The sequence below is a fragment of the Oncorhynchus tshawytscha genome, linkage group LG19, assembly GCF_018296145.1.
Source record: "Oncorhynchus tshawytscha isolate Ot180627B linkage group LG19, Otsh_v2.0, whole genome shotgun sequence".
NCBI classification, from domain to species: Eukaryota; Metazoa; Chordata; class Actinopteri; order Salmoniformes; family Salmonidae; genus Oncorhynchus; species Oncorhynchus tshawytscha.
Window position 1 is genome coordinate 46,299,757 of NC_056447.1, and position 22,318 is coordinate 46,322,074.

The following is a 22,318-nucleotide window of genomic DNA, read 5'->3' on the forward strand; positions in this document are numbered from 1 at the left end:
GGAAACAGTGGCTAACTGCAAGCGTTGCAAAGCAATCACTATTTTGCGTCCCATGCCAGCTATTCAGTGGAGCGGGTGTGTGTTCCAAGTTTGGCTTAAAGGATTTAAAACATCTATCTGAAAGCATATTTTTTCCAATCTTAAAAGGATAAACATTCACACGCAACACCATGCGCCAGAAAAGGTTGAATACGGTGGCCATGCTGTCAATCCAGGTCAACTGGGGAAAAATTAGCTCTGACTGGGAAAATACGTTTTGGATGGTCATCCAGAATTCCAAGTCGGGAACTCAAGCCTCATTCTAGACCTCTGACCTGAAGATCACTGATGTCATGATTCAACCTAGTTTTTTTCCAAGGTCCCAGTTGTCTTGAAAGCACCATAAATCCAGAGTATACCAGACTTTGATGACAAAGTATGATGACAAAATTTGCCCACAAAAAGAACCGCCGCTCCACCTTCCTATTTGAGTAAGCACAGCACAACGAGTCCAGAAATGTCTTGTATGCTGCAACATATACACTGCTCAAAAAAATAAAGGGAACACTTAAACAACACAATGTAACTCACAGTCAATCACACTTCTGTGAAATCAAACTGTCCACTTAGGAAGCAACACTGATTGACAATAAATTTCACATGCTGTTGTGCAAATGGAATAGACAACAGGTGGAAATTATAGGCAATTAGCAAGACACCCCCAATAAAGGAGTGGTTCTGCAGGTGATGACCACAGACCACTTCTCAGTTCCTATGCTTCCTGGCTGATGTTTTGGTCACTTTTGAATGCTGGCGGTGCTTTCACTCTAGTGGTAGCATGAGACGGAGTCTACAACCCACACAAGTGACTCAGGTAGTGCAGCTCATCCAGGATGGCACATCAATGCGAGCTGGGGCAAGAAGGTTTGCTGTGTCTGTCAGCGTAGTGTCCAGAGCATGGAGGCGCTACCAGGAGACTGGCCAGTACATCAGGAGACGTGGAGGAGGCCGTAGGAGGGCAACAACCCAGCAGCAGGACCGCTACCTCCGCCTTTGTGCAAGGAGGAGCAGGGGGAGCACTGCCAGAGCCCTGCAAAATGACCTCCAGCAGGCCACAAATGTGCATGTGTCTGCTCAAATGGTCAGAAACAGACTCCATGAGGGTGGTATGAGGGCCAGACGTCCACAGGTGGGGATTGTGCCTACAGCCCAACACCGTGCAGGACGTTTAGCATTTGCCAGAGAACACCAAGATTGGCAAATTCGCCACTGGCGCCCTGTGCTCTTCACAGATGAAAGCAGGTACACACTGAGCACGTGACAGACGTGACAGAGTCTGGAGATGCCGTGGAGAACGTTCTGCTGCCTGCAACATCCTCCAGCATGACTGGTTTGGCGGTAGGTCAGTCATGGTGTGGGGTGGCGTTTCTTTGGGGGGCCACACAGCCCTCCATGTGCTCGCCAGAGGTAGCCTGACTGCCTTTAGGTACAGAGATGAGATCCTCAGACCCCTTGTGAGACCATATGCTGGTGCGGTTGGCCCTGGGTTCCTCCTAATGCAAGACAATGCTAGACCTCATGTGACTGGAGTGTGTCAGCAGTTCCTGCAAGAGGAAGGCATTGATGCTATGGACTGGCCCGCCCATTCCCCAGACCTGAATCCAATTGAGCACATCTGGGACATCATGTCTCGCTCCATCCACCAACGCCACGTTGCACCACAGACTGTCCAGGAGTTGGCGAATACTTTAGTCCAGGTCTGGGAGGAGATCCCTCAGGAGACCATCCGCCACCTCATCAGGAGCATGCCCAGGCATTGTAGGGAGGTCATACAGGCACGTGGAGGCCACACACATTACTGAGCCTAATTTTGACTTGTTTTAAGGACATTGCATCAAAGATGGATCAGCCTGTAGTGTGGTTTTCCACTTTAATTTTGAGTGTCACTCCAAATCCAGACCTCCATGGGTTGATAAATTTGATTTCCATTGATAATTTTAGTGTGATTTTGTTGTCAGCACATTCAACTATGTAAAGAAAAAAGCATTTAATAAGAATATTTCATTCATTCAGATCTAGGATGTGTTATTTTAGTGTTCCCTTTATTTTTTTGAGCAGTGTATTATGTAATATGCCAGGGAGATATGTATACTGTAGCTAAGAAATTAATGATAAGTGTATATAGTGTAGAAAGCTGTTAGTAGGCCGTGTACCTAACCCTAATCATTTGGTCCCTTTCCCCGCAGAACTTTGCCTACTGTTCTGACTTGATGTAGCCTATAATCTGTTTTAGAGAAATGTCATCATCAAATATGGTCTGCTTATTTGCCCCCTTAATTTATCCTATGGTTCTGACTTGGTATACAGGGAGAATACTGTACAAATAGTGTCGCTGTACATTTTGGGGTGGCAGGTAGCCTAGTGGTTAGAGCATTGGGCCATTAACCGAAAGGTTGCTGGATTGAATCCACGAGCTGACAAGGTAAAAATCTGTTGCTCTTCCCCTGAACAAGGCAGTTAACCCACTGTTCCCCCAGTAGGCTGTCATTGTAAATAAGAATTTGTTCTTAACTGACTTGCCTCGTTAAAATAAATTAAATTAAATACACCTAGTCACTACAAAGATACAGGCGTCCTTCCTATCTCAGTTGTCTGAGATACTGACTTGCCTAGTTAAATATAGCTTAAATTAAATTATTTGTATAACTTTTACATTTCAAAAGTGCTGAACCTATAGTTATATTGACTGGTGGCATTGTCATGCTGGAGGGTCATGTCAGGATGAGCCTGCAGGAAGGGTACCACATGAGGGAGGAGGATGTCTTCCCTGTAACGCATAGCGTTGCTATTGCCTGCAATGACAACAATCTCAGTCCAATGATGCTGTGACACACCACCCCAGACCATGACGGACCCTCCACCTCCAAATCGATCCCGCTCCATTGTACAGGCCTCGGTATAATGCTCATTCCTTTGATGATAAATGTGAATCCGACCATCACCCCTGGTGAGACAAAACCGCAACTTGTCAGTGAAGAGGACTTTGCCAGTCCTGTCTGGTCCAGCGACGGTGGTTTTGTACCCATAGGCGACGTTGTTGCCTAAAAGCCCTCAGTCCAGCCTCTCTCAGCCTTTTGCGGACAGTCTGAGCACTGATGGAGGGCAGTTGTTGTTGCCATCCTGTACCTGTCCCGCAGGGGTGATGTTTGGATGTACCGATCCTATGCAGGTGTTGTTACACGTGGTCTGCCACTGCGAGGACGATCAGCTGTCCTTCTTGTCTCCCTGTAGCGCTGTCTTAGGTGTCTCACAGTATGGACATTGCCATTTATTGCCCTGGCCACATCTGCAGTCCTCATGCCTCCTTGCAGCAAGCCTAAGGCACGTTCACACAGATGACCAGGGACCCTGGGCATCTTTCTTTTGGTGTTTTTCAGAGTCAGTAGAAAGGCCTCTTTAGTGTCCTAAGTTTTCATAACTGTGACCTTAAATGCCTACCGTCTGTAAGCTGTTAGTGTCTTAACCACCGTTCCACAGGTGCTTGTTCCTTAATTGTTTATGGTTCATTGAACAAGCATGGGAAACAGTGTTTAAACCCTTTACAATGAAGATATGTGAAGTTATTTGGATTTTACGAATTATCTTTGAAAGACAGGGTCCTGAAAAAGGAACATTTCTTTTTTATGTTGAGTTTAGATCGATGAGGACAAAAAAACTGTTTAATCAATTTTAGAATAAGGCTGTAACCTAACAATATGTGGAAAAAGTCAATAGGTCTGAATAATTTCCGAAGCCTTCAGAAAGTATTCATACAGTACCCCTTGACTTATTCCACATTTTGTTGTGTTACAGCCTGAATTCAAAATGGATTGAAAAAAATAATAATTCTCACTCATCTACACACAATACCCCATAATGACAAAGTGAAAACACGTTTTTAGAAATGTTTGAACATTTCTAGATAATTTAATGAATAAATAGCTAATTTACATAATTATTAAGACCCCTGAGTGAATACTTTATAGAAGCACCTTCTGTGTTGATTTCTGCTGTTAGTCTTTTGGAGCCTTATTTCTTATCCTTCAAGCTCTATCAAGTTGATTGTTGACCATTTCTAGACAGCCATTTTCAAGTTTTGCCAATACCTAATTAAGTCAAAACTGTAATTAGGCCACTCAGGAACATTCAAATCAAATAAAAGCAAATAAAATCCAACTTTATTTGTCACAATGCGCCGACTACAACAAGTGTAAACCTTACCGTGAAATGCTTACTTACAAGCCCTTAACCAACAGTGCAGTTCAAGAAGAGTTAAGAAAATATTTACCAAATAAACTAAATTAAAAAATAATAAAAAGTAACACAATAACATAACATCAATGAGAACATATACAGGGGTACCGGTACCGATTCAGTATGCGGGGTACAGGTTAGAGGTCATTTGTACATGTAGGTCGGGGTGAAGTGACTATGCATAGATAATAAACAGCGAGTAGCAGCAGTATACAAAACTGTAATAGTCCAGTGGCCATTTGAGTAGTTGTTCAGCAGTCTTGTGGCTTTGGGGTTCTAGCTGTTATAAGGAGCCTTTTGGTCCTAGACTTGGCGCTCCGGTATAAATGTTGTCTTGGTAAGTGATTCCAGTGTTCATTTGGCCTTGTGTTTTAGGTTATTGTTCTTCTGAAAGATGAGTCTCTTTGTTCTTCTGAAAGATTAGTCTCCCAGTGTCTGTTAGAAAGCAGACTGAAATCAGGTTTTTCTCTTGGATTTTGCCTGTGCTTATACCTGTATTCCTTTTTCTTTTTATCCTAAAAAAATCCTTATTCCTTGCCGATGACAGGCATACAAATAACATAATGCAGCCAGCACTATGCTTGAAAATATGAAGTGGTACTCAGTGATTTGTTGTGTTGGATTTGCCCCGAACAAAACACTTCATATTCAGGACAAAAAGTTCATTTCTTTGTCCAATATTTTGTTCAGTATTGCCAAAGTGCCTTGTTGCAAACAGTATGCATGTTTTGGAATATTTTCATTCTGTATATGCCTCCTTCTTTTCACTCTGTCATTTAGGTTAGCATTGTGGAGTAACTACAATGTTGTTGAACCATCCTCAGTTTTCTCATATTACAACCATTAAACTCTGTTACTGTTTTTAAATGAACATTGGTCAAATCCCAAAGCAGTTTACTTCCTCTTCGACAACTGAGGTAGGAAGGACGCCTGTATCTTTGTAGTGACTAGGTGTATTTATTTTTTATTTAACTAGGCAAATCAGTTAAGAACAAAGTCTTATTTTCATTGACAGCCTAGGAACAGTGGGTTAACTGCCTTGTTCAGGGGTAGAACGACATATTTTTAACTTTTCGGCTCAGGGATTTGATCTTGCAACATTTTGGTTACTAGTCCAACACTCTAACCACTAGGCTACCTGCCGCCCCGTATTGATACACCATCCAAGGCCTAATTAATAACTTCACCATGCTCAAAGGGACATTCAGCGTCTACTTATTTTTTACATTTTTTAAACACATCTACCAATCGGTGCCCTTCTTTGCGAGGCATTGAAAAACCTCCCTGGTCTTTGTTGTTGAATCTGTGCTTGAATTTCACTACTTGATTGAGGGACCTTACAGATAATTGTATGTGTGGGGTACAGAGATGGGGTAGTTATTAAAAAATCATGTTAACCACTATTATTGAACACGGAATGAGTTCATGCAACTTGTGATTTGTTTTAAGCACATTTTACTCCTGAACTTATTTAGGCTTATCATGAAAAAGGGATTGAATACTTATTGACTCAAGAAATTTCAGCTTTTAATTTTGTATTAATAAAAAATATATATACTAACAAAATTCCACTTTGACATTATGGGTTATTGTTTGTAGATCGACGACACAAAATCTCAATATAATAGAAATTCAGGCTGTAACAACAAAATGTGGAAAAAGTAAAGGGGTGGGAATACTTTCTGAAGGCACTGTATATACATCAGGACATGTACATAGTGAACTCGTACACATTGTAAATACGTCATTAGAATGCACTATTTTAAAACATGACCTACCACTTGCATGTCAATATCAGACCGGGATTTATTGAAGTTTGTAGTCGCCCCCTATCTGTAAGCATGACCAATGGCGAAAGAGTTCCACAGGGATGCTGGCCAATGTTGACTCCAATGCTTCCCACAGTTGTGTCAAGTTGGCTCAATGTCCAGTGGGTGGTGGGCCATACTTAATACAACCAGGAAACTGTTGCGCTGGAAAAACCCAGCAGCTTTTCAATTCTTCACACACTCGAACCAGTGCGCCTGGCACCTATTACCATACCCGTTCAAAGGCACTTAAATATGTTGTCTTGTCCATTCACTCTCTGAATGGTACACATACTGTACACCATCCATTTCGCAATTGTCTCAAGGCTTAAAAATCTTTATTTAACCCGTCTCCTTCGCTTCATCTACATTGGATTAACAGGTGGATTAACAGGTGGATTAACAGGTGACATCAATAAGGGATCATAGCTTTCACCTGGATTCACCTAGCCAGTCTATGTTATGGAAAAAACAGGTGTTTCTAATGTTTTGTACACTAAGTTTATTGCTGCAGTGGCAAGTGGAAACATAACCAACCCTCTTATATAGGAAATACATTAGCTTCCGGAGAATAAAGCTAATCCAGTCTCACGCTAATCTCTTTGCCTTGTCATTCACAGATCCAGGGGGCCATCTTGGTGTCTTCCCTGCTCCAGCTAGTACTGGGCTTGTCAGGTCTAGTTGGTCTGGTGCTGAAGTTTATCGGGCCCCTGGCCATCGCTCCCACCATCAACCTCATTGGCCTCTCACTCTTCATAGAAGCCGGGAAGAAATCTGGGGCCCACTGGGGAATAGCTGCCCTGTGAGTAAAAGGCATTTTGCAATATTCCTGTGAAAACTGACTTTCACTGTTGTTGTATATTCAATGGAGGTGTGCAGAGGTTTTGAACAGGTTGCTCGAGGCTTCACTTGGCACCACAGCACTCAATGTTCAGATCATTTGACACTTGTTCTGTGACCAATGCAACCTTGAGGTGAGCAAACCATTAATAATAAGAGGGGCCTGACAATGACCAAACCTTCTTGTAGGTCTATATACGCTCTGTTTTTGTAGCCTTTTGAATGCGAAACCAAATATGTGACCAAACGGCTCAATTCTGTCTTATGTAGCAAAATTTTAAATAGTGTTTTTTACATTGGATAAAAGTAGAGACTCAGAGCTAGAAAATTGTATATCATACACTACAGTTGAGGAACAATGGGAAAGTAATTCTGCTTGAAAGGTTGATAAACTTTGAGAAAATTGCCTGTGAATATTTGAGTACACCTACTGGAGAGCTCTTTGTCTACACCCATTCAGCATTGTTGTCACGATAGTCATAATGATTGGACCAAGGTGCAGCGTGCATAGAGTTCCACATATTTTAATTAATAGAAACTCACTAACAAAACAAACAAGCACAAACGAAACGTGCTGCTACTGGTGTGCACACAGGCAACTATCTGTAGACAAGATCCCACAAACCTAAATATGATCCCCCATCAGTGTCAACGATAAACAACTGTCTCTAATTGGGAACCATACCAGGCCAACATAAACCATTAATCACCTAGATGACCCACCCTAGTCACTATCACGCCCCAACCAACAGAGAATAAACAGCTGTCTATGGTCAGGGCATGACAATTGTTCACACCCTCTTAAGCCTTAACCCCACCCATCTCTTTCACATATAAGGGCATGTGCTAAACAGAGTGAGTACAGTAGTGTACTAAACTATCACGTTTCAGGTAAGACCCAGATGCAGACAGTGTTGAAGTAACAACAGTTTATTACTAGTACAGGGGCAGGCAAAATGACAGGTCAAGGGCAGACAGAGGTTGGTAATCCAGATAGGGTGCAAAAGATCCAGAACGGCAGACAGTCTCAAGGTCAGAGCAGGCAGGGGTCAATAATCTAGTGTGGTGTGGCAAAGTATAGAACCAGCAACACGTGCCAGTATTGTGGAAAATCTCAATAATTATACAAATTCCTAAAGCATCTAATCCCTCTGTGCTGAATGACTACCGCCCTGTCGCCTTGACATTCTTAGTAATGAAATGCCTTGAGAAAATTGTGAAAAGTCATATTCTCAGTGTCACTCAGAAGCTTCTCGACCCAGTTCAGTTTGCATATCAGCCTACCAGAGGAGTTGATGATGCCATTCTTACCCTCCATTACATGGTCTATAGACATCTAGAGGGTGCCAAATCCCATGTCCGGGTTCTGTTTGTTGACTTTTCTTCTGCCTACAACACAATCCAGCCTTACGTTCTGGCACAGAGACTCATTTGGGACTTCTCCTTAGATGGGGGGCTGGTTTTGTGGCTGATGGACTTGAGCCAACGCTCACAGTGAGTCAAAATAGGTCCCCACGTGTCAGACATATGCAATACCAACACAAGCTCACCTCAGGGATGTGTTTTGTCCCCACTCCTGTACATCTTGTACACTCATAGTTGTACTAGTTCCGATATTGACAGACACCTCGTTAAGTTCGCTGATGACACTGCCTTGATCAGCCTGTTGCATGATGATGAGGAACATCATGGCCCGGTTCTAGATGACTGTAGAGTGGTGTGAGGAATCCCACTTGGTCCTCAATGCCAACAAGACCAAAGATATGTGCATAGACTTCAGGAAGTGTTCACCACCTACCTCTGCAACATCAGAGGTCAGAACATAGAGATTGTAAAGGAATATAAATACCTGTGTGTCCTCTTGGACAATAAGCTTCAGTGGAGTAAATGTACAGACCTGATCTACAAGCTGGGATCTTTTAATGTAGACTGTACTATATTGACTCTGTTTTACAAATCTTTTATTGAGAGTATTTTAACTTTTGTATTGTTTGTTAGTTTGGCAATGCCACTGTCAGCCAGATAAATATGTTGAGAAGGATTATTACCACAGCAAGCAAGATAATTGGAGTCAAACAGTCAGGCCTGGATGAGACCTTTAAGGTCAGGGCCCTCCGTAAGGCTCACATAATCATTTTAGACCCAAGCCACCTTCTGTACCTGGACTTTAAACTACTCCCCTCTGGGCGCAGGTATAGGGCACCCCTCAGCAGGAAAAACAGAACTAGACAATCATTTGTGCCAGGTGTGATATCCCTCCTAAATAGCGCGGGCTAATGTTCCTATCAACTCCGTAAGGCCACCAGGCTAGTCTTTATTTATTTAGTATTATTATATATAATTTTTTATTGCTATGTAACTGTTATGAAAGTTGTATTGTAAATTTTGTTTTGTATTTAACTTTAAATGTGTACATGACACTGCAACAAAATTTCCCTATGGGGACAATAAAGTCAGTAAGTAAGCAGGCAGGCAGAATGATCAAAACCGAGAAAAACAGGAACTAGAACAGACAGGAGCAAGGGGAAAACCGTTGGTAGGTTTCACAAAAAAAATGAGCTGGCAACAGACAAACAGAGAACACAGGTATAAATACACTGGGGGATAATGGGGAAGATTGGCGACACCTGGAGTGGGGTGGAGACAAACTCTATGTAAACTGGACACCACATATCCTGAGGCTGGATTTATTGTAGCTGGGGAGGCTAATCTGAAAACAAGGCTCCCTAAATTTTATCAGCATATCGAATGCGCGACCCGGGCTGGCAAAACCCTGGATCATTGTTACTCTAACTTCCGCAAAGCATACAAGCCCTCCCCCGCCCTCCTTTCGGAAAATCTAACCATGACTCCATTTTGCTGCTCCCAGCCTATAGACAGAAACTAAAACAGGAAACACCCATGCTCAGGTCTGTTCAACGCTGGTCCGACCAATCGGATTCCATGCTTCAAGATTGCTTTGATCACTTGGACTGGGATATGTTCCGCATATCGTCGTAAAATAACATTGATGAATACACTGATTCGTGGAGCGAGTTTATTAGCAAGTGCATTGGTGATGTTGTATCCACAGCAACTATTAAAACCTTCCCCAAAAAGAAATCGTAGATTGATGGCAGCATTCGCGCAAAACTGAAAGCGCGAACCACTGCTTTTCATCAGGGCAAGGCGACCGGAAACATGACCAAAGACAAACAGAGGAGCTATTCCCTATGCAAGGCAATCAAACAAGCTAAGTGTCAGTATAAAGACAAAGTAGAGTCGCAATTCAACGGCTAAGACACGAGGGGTATGTGGCAGGGTCTACAGTCAATCACGGACTACAAAAAGAAAACCAGCCCCGTCGCGAACCCCAATGTCTTGCTCCCAGACAAACTAAATAACTTCTTTGCTCGCTTTGAGGACAATACAGTGCCACTGACACGGCCCGCCACCAAAACCTGCGGACGCTCCTTCACTTCAGCGAACGTGAGTAAAACATTTAAACATGTTTAACCCTCGCAAGGCTGCCGGCCCAGACGGCATCCCTAGCCGCATCCTCAGAGAATGCGCAGACCAGCTGGCTGGTGTGTTAACGGACATATTCAATCAACCCCTATCCCAGTCTGCTGTTCCCACATGTTTCAAGAGGGCCACCATGGTTCCTGTTCCTAAGAAAGCTAAGGTAACTGAGCTAAATGACTATCGCCCCGTAGCACTCACTTCCGTCATCATTCATCATGAAGTGCTTTGAGAGACTAGTCAAGGACCATATCACCTCCACCCAACCTGACACCCTAGACCCACTCCAATTTGCTTACCGCCCCAATAGGTCCACAGACAACACAATCGCAATCACACTGCACACTGCCCTAACCCATCTGGACGAGAGGAATACCTATGTAAGAATGGTGTTCATCGACTACAGCTCAGCATTTAACACCATAGTACTCTCCAAACTCATCATTAAGCTTGAGACACCCCGCCCTGTGCAACTGGGTCCTGGACGTCCTGACGGGCCGCCCCCAGGTGGTGAGGGTAGGAAACAACACCTCCACCCCACTGATCCTCAACACTGGGGCCCCACAAGGGTGCATTCTCAGCCCTCTCCTGTACTCCCTGTTCACCAATGACTGCGTGGCCATGCACGCCTCCAACTCAATCATCATGTTTACAGTGGTAGGCTTGATTATCAACGACGACGAAACAGCCTACAGGGAGGAGGTGAGGGCCCTCGGAGTGTGGTGTCAGGAAAATAACTTCACACTCAATGTCAACAAATCAATGGAGACGATTATGGACTTCAGGAAACAGCAGAGGGAGCAGCCCCCTATCCACATCGATGGGACAGTAGTGGAGAAGGTGGAAAGTTAAGTTCATCGGCGTACACATCACGGACAAACTGAAATGGTCCACACATACAGACAGTGTGGTGAAGAAGGCGCAGCAGCTCCTCTTCAACCTCAGGAGGCTGATTAAATTTGGCTTGTCACCAAAAACACTCACAAACTTTTACAGATGCACAATCGGGAGCATCCTGTCGGGCTGTATCACCGCCTGGTACGGCAACTGCTCCGCCCACAACCGTAAGGCTCTCCAGAGGGTAGTGAGGTCTGCACAACGCATCACTGGGGGCAAACTACCTGTCCACCTGGACACCTACACCACCCGATGTTACAGGAAGGCAAAAAGTGCATCAAGGACAACAACCACCTGAGCCACTGCCTGTTCACCCCGCTATCATCCAGAAGGCGAGGTCAGGTCAGTACAGGTGCATCAAAGCTGTGACCGAGAGACTAAAAAACAGCTTCTATCTCAAGGCCATCAGACTGTTAAACAGCCATCACTAACATTAAGTGGCTGCTGCCAACATACTGACTCAAATCTCTAGCCACTTTAATAATTAAAAATTGGAGGTAATAAATGTATCACTAGCCACTTTATATAATGTTTACGTACCCTACATTACTCATCTCATATGTATATACTGTACTCTATACCATCTTCTGCATCTTGCCCATGCCGTTCGGCCATCGCTCATCCATATATTTTTATGTACATGTTCTTATTCATTCCTTTACACTTGTGTGTATAAGGTAGTTGTTGTGAAATTGTTAGATTACTTGTTAGATATTACTGCATGGTCGGAACTAGAAGCACAAGCATTTCGCGAGTGTAGCGAAATGCTAACCATGTGCATGTGACAAATAAAATTTGATTTGATTTGAAGCCCGGTAAAACAGATCAGGGTGTGACACTAAACAACCAAAGCTTTCAAGAATGGTTTATACTTTGTCTATCGACATGTCTGTATACAGTTGTCTCAGTGATATCATTGTTTTTAGGGCTTCCAAGTGGCGCAGCTGTCTAAGGCACGACATCTCAGTGCTAGAGGTGTCAGTACAGACCCTGGTTTGATCCCGGACTGTATTACAACTGGCTGTGATCTGGAGTCCCATAAGGTAGCGCACAACTGACTCAGCACCTTCCGGGTTAGGGGAGGGTTTGGCCAGTGTAGGCCGTCATTGTTAAATAAGAATGCATTCTTAACTGACTTTCCTAGTTAAATAAAAGTAAAATAAAATTATATTGACATCAAACTTGTCGTTATGAAAGATTATACACAAAAACAAGCTACATTACATCAGCAGCCTGGTGGTCCAAAATTGCATGACTGGTGTATTTTAACACCAATAAACCCATCCGTTTAAAAATGTATTTAGTATTATGTAAATCTAGCAAACCAGGCAACTGAAAGCAACTTTCTAAACAATGTTTTGGCTTATTTCTAGCTTGCTAGCTAGCTAACCAACGTTAAGTTAGCTGGATCGCCAGTTCAAATAATGGCTATATCATATAGCTGACAATGTCTTAACTTTAGCTCATTTGTATTCATTATTACAGGAAAATAATCTCACTACAAGATCATTATTTACAAGTTAAATGGCGAGCTAATTACAGAAAACAGCTTACGGTTGAGAGTGTGACAAAATTAAAGCAGGGCTTTCTACTGTAGAATTTTAGAACTTGGATACTGTCTCGTTGGCCTAACGTTATATCCTAATTTGACATTGATGCAGGTCATGTTGTTCTTCACATTACCGTCTCTGGTATTTGTATTTATTATGGATCTCCATTTGCTGCTGCCAAGGCAGCTACTCTTCCCGGTGTAAAGCAAAATTAGGGCAGTTATACAATTTTAAAAACTGTAATAAACACAGAGGGGAGACAGAGAGCTGGTTTCAAGCACAGGGCGCAGTAAGTGTTTATTGCAAAGGCCCACGGGAGAAGGCAGGTAGCTGGGTCCAGGGGCAGGCAGAAGGTCATACACAGGAGGAGGCAGCTAGCTGGGTCCAGGGGCAGGCAGAAGGTCATACACAGGGGGTCAAAAAAGGCAACAGTACAGGCAGGGAAAAGGCTAGTAACGTAGTCCGAGAGATCAGGCAATAGGTTGCTAACAGGAAATCCAATAGGCTAAAGTATAGGCAGGGAATAGGCAAAAAGGCATCATTAGTGAGGCAGGCAAAATCTATCATACACAGGCGTAAATCACAGGAAACCCAGCGCTCTGAAAGACGTGTGTCACAAAACAAACAAAACCTCAGTGATGGGGTGCAGAGAACTGAACTAAATAAGGTGTGATAATGACATACAGGTGTGTGAACAGGTGATTAGAATTCAGGTGATTGGGATCTGGAGAGTGAGCTGTGTTCAGGGGATCTAGGTGTTTGAGAGTGTGAGCTGGAAAGTGGGCTGGGAAGTGAGCTGTGTTCAGGGGATCTATGTGTTTGAGAGTGTGAGCTGGAAAGTGGGCTGGAAAGTGGCCTGCGTTCAGGGGATCTACGTGTTTGTGGGTGTGAGTTGGAAGCAGACGTTACAAAAACATTAAAATAAATTCACAGGTTTCACAACACACTGTGTGCCCTCAGGCCCCTGCCCCACCACTACCACATATCTACAATACAAAATCCATGTGTACATGTGTGTATAGTGCGTATGTTATCGTGTGTGTGTATGCATGTGTCTATGGCTATGTTTGTGTTGCTTCACAGTCCCCGCTGTTCCATAACGTGTATTTTTATCTGTTTTTTAAATCAAATTTTACTGCTTGCAGTTACCTGATGTGGAATAGAGTTCCATGTAGTCATAGCTCTATGTAGTACTGTGCGCCTCCCATAGTCTGTTCTGGACTTGGGGACTGTGAAGAGACCTCTGGTGGCATGTCTTGTAGGCTATGCATGGGTGTCCGAGTTGTGCACCACTAGTTCAAACAGACAGCTCGGTGCACTCAACATGTCAATACCTCTCATAAATACAAGTAGTGATGAAGTCAATCTCTCCACCACTTGGAGCCAGGATAATTAATTTTAGCGCTCTGTGCACATCCAAAGGCCAGCCGTGGTTTTCCTGTTCTGAGCCAATTGCAATTTTCCTAACTCCCTTTTTGTGGCACTGGACCACATGACTGAACAGTAGTCCAAGTGCGACCAAACTAGGGCCTGTATGACCTGCCTTGTTGATAGTGCTGTTAAGAAGGAAGAGCATTGCTTTATTATGGACAGACTTCTACCCATCTTAGCTACTGTTGTATCAATATGTTTTGACCATGACCGTTTACAATCCAGGGTTACTCCAAGCAGTTTAGTCACCTCAACTTGCTCAATTTCCACATGATTTATTACAAGATTTAGTTGAGGTTTAGTGAATGATTTGTCCCAAATACAATGCTTTTAGTTTCAGAAACATTTAGGACTAACTTATTCCTTTTCACCCATTCTGAAACTAACTGCAGCTCTTTGTTAATTATGTGTTGCAGTCATTTCAGTCGCTGAAATGTATAATGTTCAGTCATACGCATTCATAGACACACTGGCTTTACTCAAAGATTGAAAAAAGTAAGGGGCCTAGACAGCTTTACTGGGGAATTCCTGATTCTAACTGGATTATGTTGGAGAGGCTTCCATTAAAGAACACCATCTGTGTTTTTTTTAGACGGGTAACTATCTATCCACAATATAGTGGATAGATAGGAGTGTAAAGCCATAACACATACGTTTTTCCATCAGCAAACTATGATCAATTCATGTCAAAAGCCATACTGAAGAATAAAAAAACAGCCCCACAATCTTTTTGTCTTCAATTGCTCTCGCCAATCATCAGTCATTTGTGTAAGTGCTGTGCATGTTGAATGTCCTTCCGTTTAAGCATGCTGAAATGGAAGGACATTTGTTTACTGTAAAATAGCATTGTATCTGCTCAAACACAATTTTTTCCAAAAGTTTACTAAAGGTTGGTAACAGGCTGATTGGTCGGGTATTTGAGCCAGTAAATGGGGCTTTACTATTCTTAGGTAGCGGAATTACTTTTACTTCCCTCCAGGCCTGAGGGCACACACTTTCTAGTAGGCTTACATTGAAAATATCGTCCTCTATTTTCCTCAGTAATTTCCCATCCAAGTTGTCAGACCCCGGTAGCTTGTCATTGTTGATAGACAACAATCATTTTTTCACTTTACGGAATTCAAAATTACAATGCTTGTCTTTCATAATTTGGTCAGATATACTTGGATGTGTAGTGTCAGTATTCATTGCTGGCATGTCATGCCTAAGTTTGCTAATCTTGACAATGAAAAAATCATTAAAGTAGTCGGTTTTGTGACGAATGAGCCATTTGATACAATGAATAATGGAGCTGAGTTTGCCTTTTTTCCCCAAAATGTCATTTAATTAAGGTGCTCCAACGTGTTTTACTATCATTCTTTTTGTAATTTATCTTTGTTTCATAGTTTCTTAGTTTTTTTTGTAGTATCTTCTTCTTTTTATTTAGTTTAGTCACATGATTTCTCAATTTGCAATCCGTTTGCCAATCCATTGTGCAGCCAGACTTACTTGCCATTCCTTTTGTCTAATCCCTCTCAGCCATACAATTTTTAAATTCCTCATCAATCCATGGAGATTTAACAGTTTTTACAGTCATTTTCTTAACGGGTGTGTAACTGGAATAAGCAATTTCATAAATGTGTCAAGTGCAGCGTCTGTTTGCTCCTCATTACACACAACAGACCAACAAATATTCTTGACAAACAACATAGGACTCACTACAAAACTTACTGTATGATCTCTTGTACACTATATTAGACCCAGCCTTTTGAATTGTATTTTTCCTAGATATGGCTATTATATTGTGATCACTACATCTGATGGATCTGGAAACTGCTTTCAAGCAAATTTCTGCAGCATTAGTAAAGATGTGATCAATACATGTTGATGATTTCATTCCTGTTTGTAACTACCCTGGTAGGTTGATTGATGACCTGAACCAGGTTGCATGCACTGGTTACAGTTTGAAGCTTTCTCTTGAGTGGGCAGCTTGATGAAAACCAGTCAATATTTACATTACCCAGCAAATATACCTCTCTGTTGATATCACATACATTATCAAGCATTTCACACATTTTATCCAGATACTGACTGTTAGCACTTGGTGGCCTATAGCAGCTTCCCACGAGAATGGGTTTTAGGCGAGGTAGATAAACTTGTACCCATATTACTTCAACAGTATTTAACATGAAATCCTCTCTAAGCTTTACAGGAATGTGGTTCTGAATATAAATGGCCACACCTCCACCTTTGGCATTTCTGTAGATCTTATAAACCTGTATTGCTACCACTGTATCAAAGGTATTATCTAAGTGAGTTTCAGAGATAGTCAGAATATGAATTTCATCTGTTACTATGAAATAATTGATTTCATGAACCTTGTTTCTTAAGCTGTGTTAATGTGGGCTATTTTGCGCACTTTTCTTCTGGGATGCTTGCTTATTTTCATTGCTTTACTAGGAAGCTTAGCAGATGTAGATATGTTCATGTTATTTATGTTCATGCAGGGTGAGCTTCACACAGTGGACTTCCTACTAGGGCACACCACCTCAGTGTTAACAGTATACATCTGGTTCATAGGCACATGATTATTGCATACAATAGCTGTAGGATCAGCAGAGGCATTCAGGGCAGTTAGAGGGACATAAATTAGGGTACTTACATTGTGTCTACCAATGCCCATGGTATAATGTACATTTACTGAAGATTCATGACAACTCAGTGTCAATGATAGGGATTAACTGAGCTGGGCTCGGGTCATTGATCATTCATTGTCTCTATAATGCTGTGAAAGGATCCAGGAACCCAAATGATTTAGGTGGATCCAAAACTACTTATAAGACGTGTTTTGTTTCCAAAAGGTATCAAAATTGTCAACAAAAGTTACACCCATGGAGCTGCAATAATCACGCAGCCAGTTGGGAAGAGAAAAAATCTCGCTAAAGCATTCAATGCCACAATTCAGAGAGAGCACGGGGCCAGATATGATGATATGATGATGGTGTCTACAGTAGCAGAGAGTCAAATCCAGTTTCAACTGTTCAGAGCTGCCCTTCGTAATGTCATTAAAACCCACGTGGACTACGATAGAATTGATTTCCAAGTTCTGACGTGGTATATTCAGGAGCAGCTTTGTAATGTTATTCACTCAAGCTCCGGGATAGGATATTGTTTTTGCACCAGGAACGGTCACACAATTGCTGCAATGGAACTCTGAGTGATCTGGTTTGCCCCGAAACAAAGCATAATAGATACAGCTCCTACAGCGATGGAACCTTTCATTTATTTCTCCAGACAAACACACACTATATCAAATGAAATCAATGTTTATTTGTAACATGCACAGGACACAGAAGGTGTAAACTGTACAATGAAATGGTTCCTTGCATAGTGGGGGCTTTTGTTTAGACATATAGCTAGCTAGACAATGAGCCATAATCCCAAATCATAACGTCACTACCATGCATGAATCTACAGGTAGCTAAAGCTAACAAACTAGGTTCAATGTTAGCTAGCTAGCTAACATTAGGCTTTAACTAGCAATGCAAATGTCTCTGAGATACGAATAATATTACTACACAGATCATACACGTAACATTAGCTAGTGAGCCAGCCAGCCAGTTAACTTTAGCTAGCTAGCTAACAGTACACCTTAACCTGCAAAGAAAATAACTTTCTGGCAAAAGTAGTAACGTATAATATCTGAAAATGTAGCTAACTAGACTCTCTTATCTGTATACATGGATGAACGCTTCTCCCTCTCTGTTACCGATGCCACGGTTGCCCTTAGTTCATAAATATAATCCGGAGACAGGTGTTTTTTTGTAGTTCTTTGTGATATCTTTAAAAAATCTGTGTTAGAAAGGATTACCTACACATACTGAGCAGCAGACATGGCAGACCAATCTGAACTCATCTCCCGGCATGTCCAGCCCATCCATTATCTCAGCCAATCATGTATGGCTAGGGTGAAGGTTCCTGACTTTTTCCGTGGCTAAACCAACTAGGCTCATAATTTAACAATTTTATCCGTATTATGGTAGCCCAGGAGGTCTGGAGGCGAAAGAAATGCACACCTGTTTTAGGCGAGGTGCTGGTTAGTGGAGTAGAACACTCAAAAAAGAAAAGGTGAGCCGCACACTGTAGGAGCTCAGATGCAATAATTGAATAACCTAATAACCAACATTTCTACAGACAAGCTGTCTTCATCAGGGTACAGTATAATGGCAAACACTGCAGGTCACTAAGCTGATGGCACAAATTAGGGGCAATTAGGGGAGAATGCCAACCAGTAGTGCAGCCCACATATAGGGAGCACCGTGGCACACCGTAGGAGATAAAAAGAGAGGCAGAGAGTGAGCCAAGAGGCGGGAACAAAGCTCCCGGGGCACGGAACCAAATACGAGGAGGTGGCCCAGAAAGTTATTTTATTCTTACGTTTATTTTATGTTGAAATGTATGTTTTATGTTGAGATTCTAGTCATTAAGGCGTGCTTTCTGACTAGAATCTCCCTGTCTCTGTGTCCATCCCTGTGCGCTCAAATCCAACACCCCGTGGTTTACCACAGTATTTACAGATGGCATACAAGTTTGTTTTTAAGGCACATGTTCCAGAAGGCATTTCTGCCAAAAAACGCATTTTGATAAACAAATGTTTACTTCCAAATGCCTCTCCTGTGAAGTAGTTTCCTAAAATGAGTCACATATGATCAGCGTGGTCTAACAAACAAGCCAGTAGAACATGTGACAGTCTCTTCTAAGAGGTAACTCACAGTAAGCAAGGAGAAAACAAAAGATTTCCCCAGGAGACACAGCTTCAATTGACCCAATGTTCAGGCTTTATCTGTGTCACAATAGTTGGTTCTGATTCAAGTCACACAACTTCAGTCCCGACTTCAGTAGTCATGCTATTCAACTCTCATCCCCAAATGACAATTTAAGCAAATGTTTCCGATTTCTTGATCTGTGTTGTCCTAAATGTCCGTCTGTACAGGCTCTTTGCCCAGCGAACGGACGACATCTGCTCCCTACCAGTTAATCTGACAAAGCTTCAACCGCCTCAGATCTTAAAAAGTGCCCTGCAGACAGAACTGTCACCAGCCAACTCACTGCACCCCTCGCTCAGCCTCTCCTTCAACTCTTACCCCCCCACCCAACCCTACCCCAACCCCTGTGAAATGTGTCTTTATTTACAGAGGGGCGGGCGGGTGGGCGTCTCTGGATAATGTCATAACTAAATGCATTACGGTGAGAGAATCTTGTGGGATCCTGTCTCCATGTCTGGCTACTAATCAGCCACATCCCACTTAGCCTAGTGCCCCTTTCCTCCCTCTCTCCTACCATCTTGATTCCTCCTGCATGCTCAGCGGCTTAGCCGAGTCACGGGGAGGCCACTGTTGTCGTTGCTGTGCCAGACAGTGCCGGTTTATGAATGGAAGCTGCAAAAGTGACCACTGAGCTTCTAGACCAATGTCTACATTTGATACCGTTCCATTAATTCCATTCCAGCCATCCTCATTTCCTTCACCTGCCTCCACTGCTGGCAGACAGGCATCCACACCCTTCCTTGGAACCTCTGTCAAGTGCCCTTTAGTGCTGGGGAAATTATTATGTAACCACTCTTTCTGGTAGTAAGGGGAATCCGTCTAAATTCTGGAAAACTGTCCATCTCTGAAGCAAAGCTGCCACTACTCTCAAACCCCTGGATGCTGTTTATCATAGCGTCCTTTGTTTTATCACAGGAAACATTTTAATTACTCATCACTGCATTCTTTACCAAAGGTTGGCTGGACCGCTTTAAAGTCACAAGCTATTTTTGTTTACAAAGCTCTGCTCCACAAACTTCCGATTTACCTAACATCAAATTACAAGTTATCAAACCCATTCACAGGTGTGTCTAGAGTGTTAGGTAAATCAGCTTTTAATTTCCTTGTACCCTATGTTTGGAATATTCTCCAAAATACAGTACATTTCGACTGGATGCTTCAGTGTCCCTAAGGCAAATCTGACAACTGACTGATTTTTATAATCAAGAATGTGTTTGTTTTAATTGACTGTGTTTTGTATGTTAATATGTATATTGTGTATATTTATGCTTATCTATACTTGCCTATTGATGGACTTGTTTTGTAATGCGCAGGCCAGTGCTCGTTTTTAAAAAGAGACTTTAGTCTCAATATGACTTCCATGTTAAAATAAAGGTAAATAATGAAAATAGGGGTCACATACCTAGCCTGTGTTCTGTGAAGGTTTGCTATGGAGGCAAAAACTGTGGTTGGATGTATTGATAGTGAATTAGATAGGCTTTATTCCTGGAAACAGTGCTGGGAGTTGAAGAGAGGATCTGCATCGTGGGGAACACCCTTGACCGGCTTCATACAGCTGTCACAATATTAGACGGCACCGATAGCACCCAAGGCCAGGCAGTGTAGTGTTAGGAAATATGCCTCAAATGGCACCCTATTCCCTATATAGTGCCCTACTTTTGCCCGTGCACCGCATAGGGAATAGGGTGCCATTTGGGATGCAAATTTAGTGAACAGGTTATCACTCATCTGAGCGCTGTTATCAATCTACAAATATTTACCATCAGTATCCCACAATTACATAAGATAACATGCATTTGATTGTCATAATATGTTCTGGGGTTTATCTTTAATACACTATGAATTTCAGTTAGTTTTATCACCCAGGATTAGCCGTAATCTCCCTTTTGTTGTGAGCTTTAAGCAACGCCTTAACGTCTTAAATAAAGGGTGGGATCACACTCGCACAACCGCATGTAATGACATGTTATTCTTCAAGCTAATTCACTCAAGTTGATGTGTATGAAAACATGTCAAGTCTATATATGGGGGCGACAGGTAACCTAGCAGTTAAGATTGTTGGGCCAGTAACCGAAAGGTCGCTGGTTTGAATCCCTGAGCTGATTAGGTGAAAAATCTGTTGATGTGCCCTTGAGCAAGACACTTTACCCTGATTGCTACTGCAATCTCTCTGGATAAGAGTGTCTGCTAAATTATTCAAATGTGTAAGTTATTGTGGCCCTGGGTTAGAAACCACTGGCTTAAGGTGGTCCAATGTGTGTGAGAATCCTTGTGTTTGTCTTTCCTTCCCACAGGACAGTGTGCCTCATCCTTCTGTTTTCTCAGTACCTGAGCAAAGTTGAAGTTCCTTTGATTGCTTACAAGGATAAGAAGTGGGAAGTGTTCCAGTATCCTCTCTTTAAGCTGTTTTCAGTAAGTTACTATACCTGTTTTCTGTGCTGAAAGATACTCGCTTCAGGGTAGCCTAGTGGTTAGAGCGTTGGACTAGTAACTGGAAGGTTGCAAGTTCAAATCTCCGAGCTGACAAGGTACAAATCTGTCGTTCTGCCCCTGAACAGGCAGTTAACCCACTGTTCCTAGGCTGTCATTGAAAATAAGAATTTGTTCTTAACTGACTTGCCTAGTTAAATAAAGGTAAAATACAGTACATCACTGTTTTATAAACCACACTTTAATTCTGCACACGTTACGTTTCAGACACAGACTGCGTGTACTTTGTGGCCCTTCGTAGCCCTTCGTAGCCCTTGCATAAACACCTGCAGTATACAACTTCTGTTTAAAGAAAATGCGTTTCTTACAAGAAAATGTATGAACATTGTTACCATTCATACATCTGTTACCATAAAAACTCTATTGTTCTAAATTAAATGTATACTTAAACCAGAAATATCTTACCGTACGGACTCGGGAGAGGCGAAGGTGGAGAGCTGTGCGTCCTCAGAAACACAACCTAACAAAGCCGCACCAATGTGTCAGGGGAAACACCGAAACACAACCCAACAAAGCCGCACCAATGTGTCAGAGGAAACACCGTACACCTGGCGACCGTGTCAATGTGCACTGCGCCAGGCCCACCACAGGGCCAAACCCTCCCCTAACCCGGACGATGCTGGGCCAATTGTGCGCCCCCCATGGGTCTCCCGGTCGCGGCCGGCTGTGACAGAGCCTGGACTAGAACCCAGAATCTCTAGTGCCACAGCTAGTACTGCGATGC

General features: G+C 42.6%; 1 protein-coding gene across 1 annotated transcript in view; it reads left to right on the forward strand.

Moving 5' to 3' along the window:
• Positions 1-22,318, forward strand: part of si:dkey-106n21.1 (solute carrier family 23 member 2) — a 78,145-nt gene that overhangs the window by 33,875 nt on the left and 21,952 nt on the right. Inside the window, exons 5-6 of the mRNA XM_024380353.1 lie at positions 6,701-6,882; positions 21,399-21,516. Of these exons, the coding sequence (XP_024236121.1) occupies positions 6,701-6,882; positions 21,399-21,516 (300 nt within the window). The remainder of the gene's footprint in view (positions 1-6,700; positions 6,883-21,398; positions 21,517-22,318) is intronic.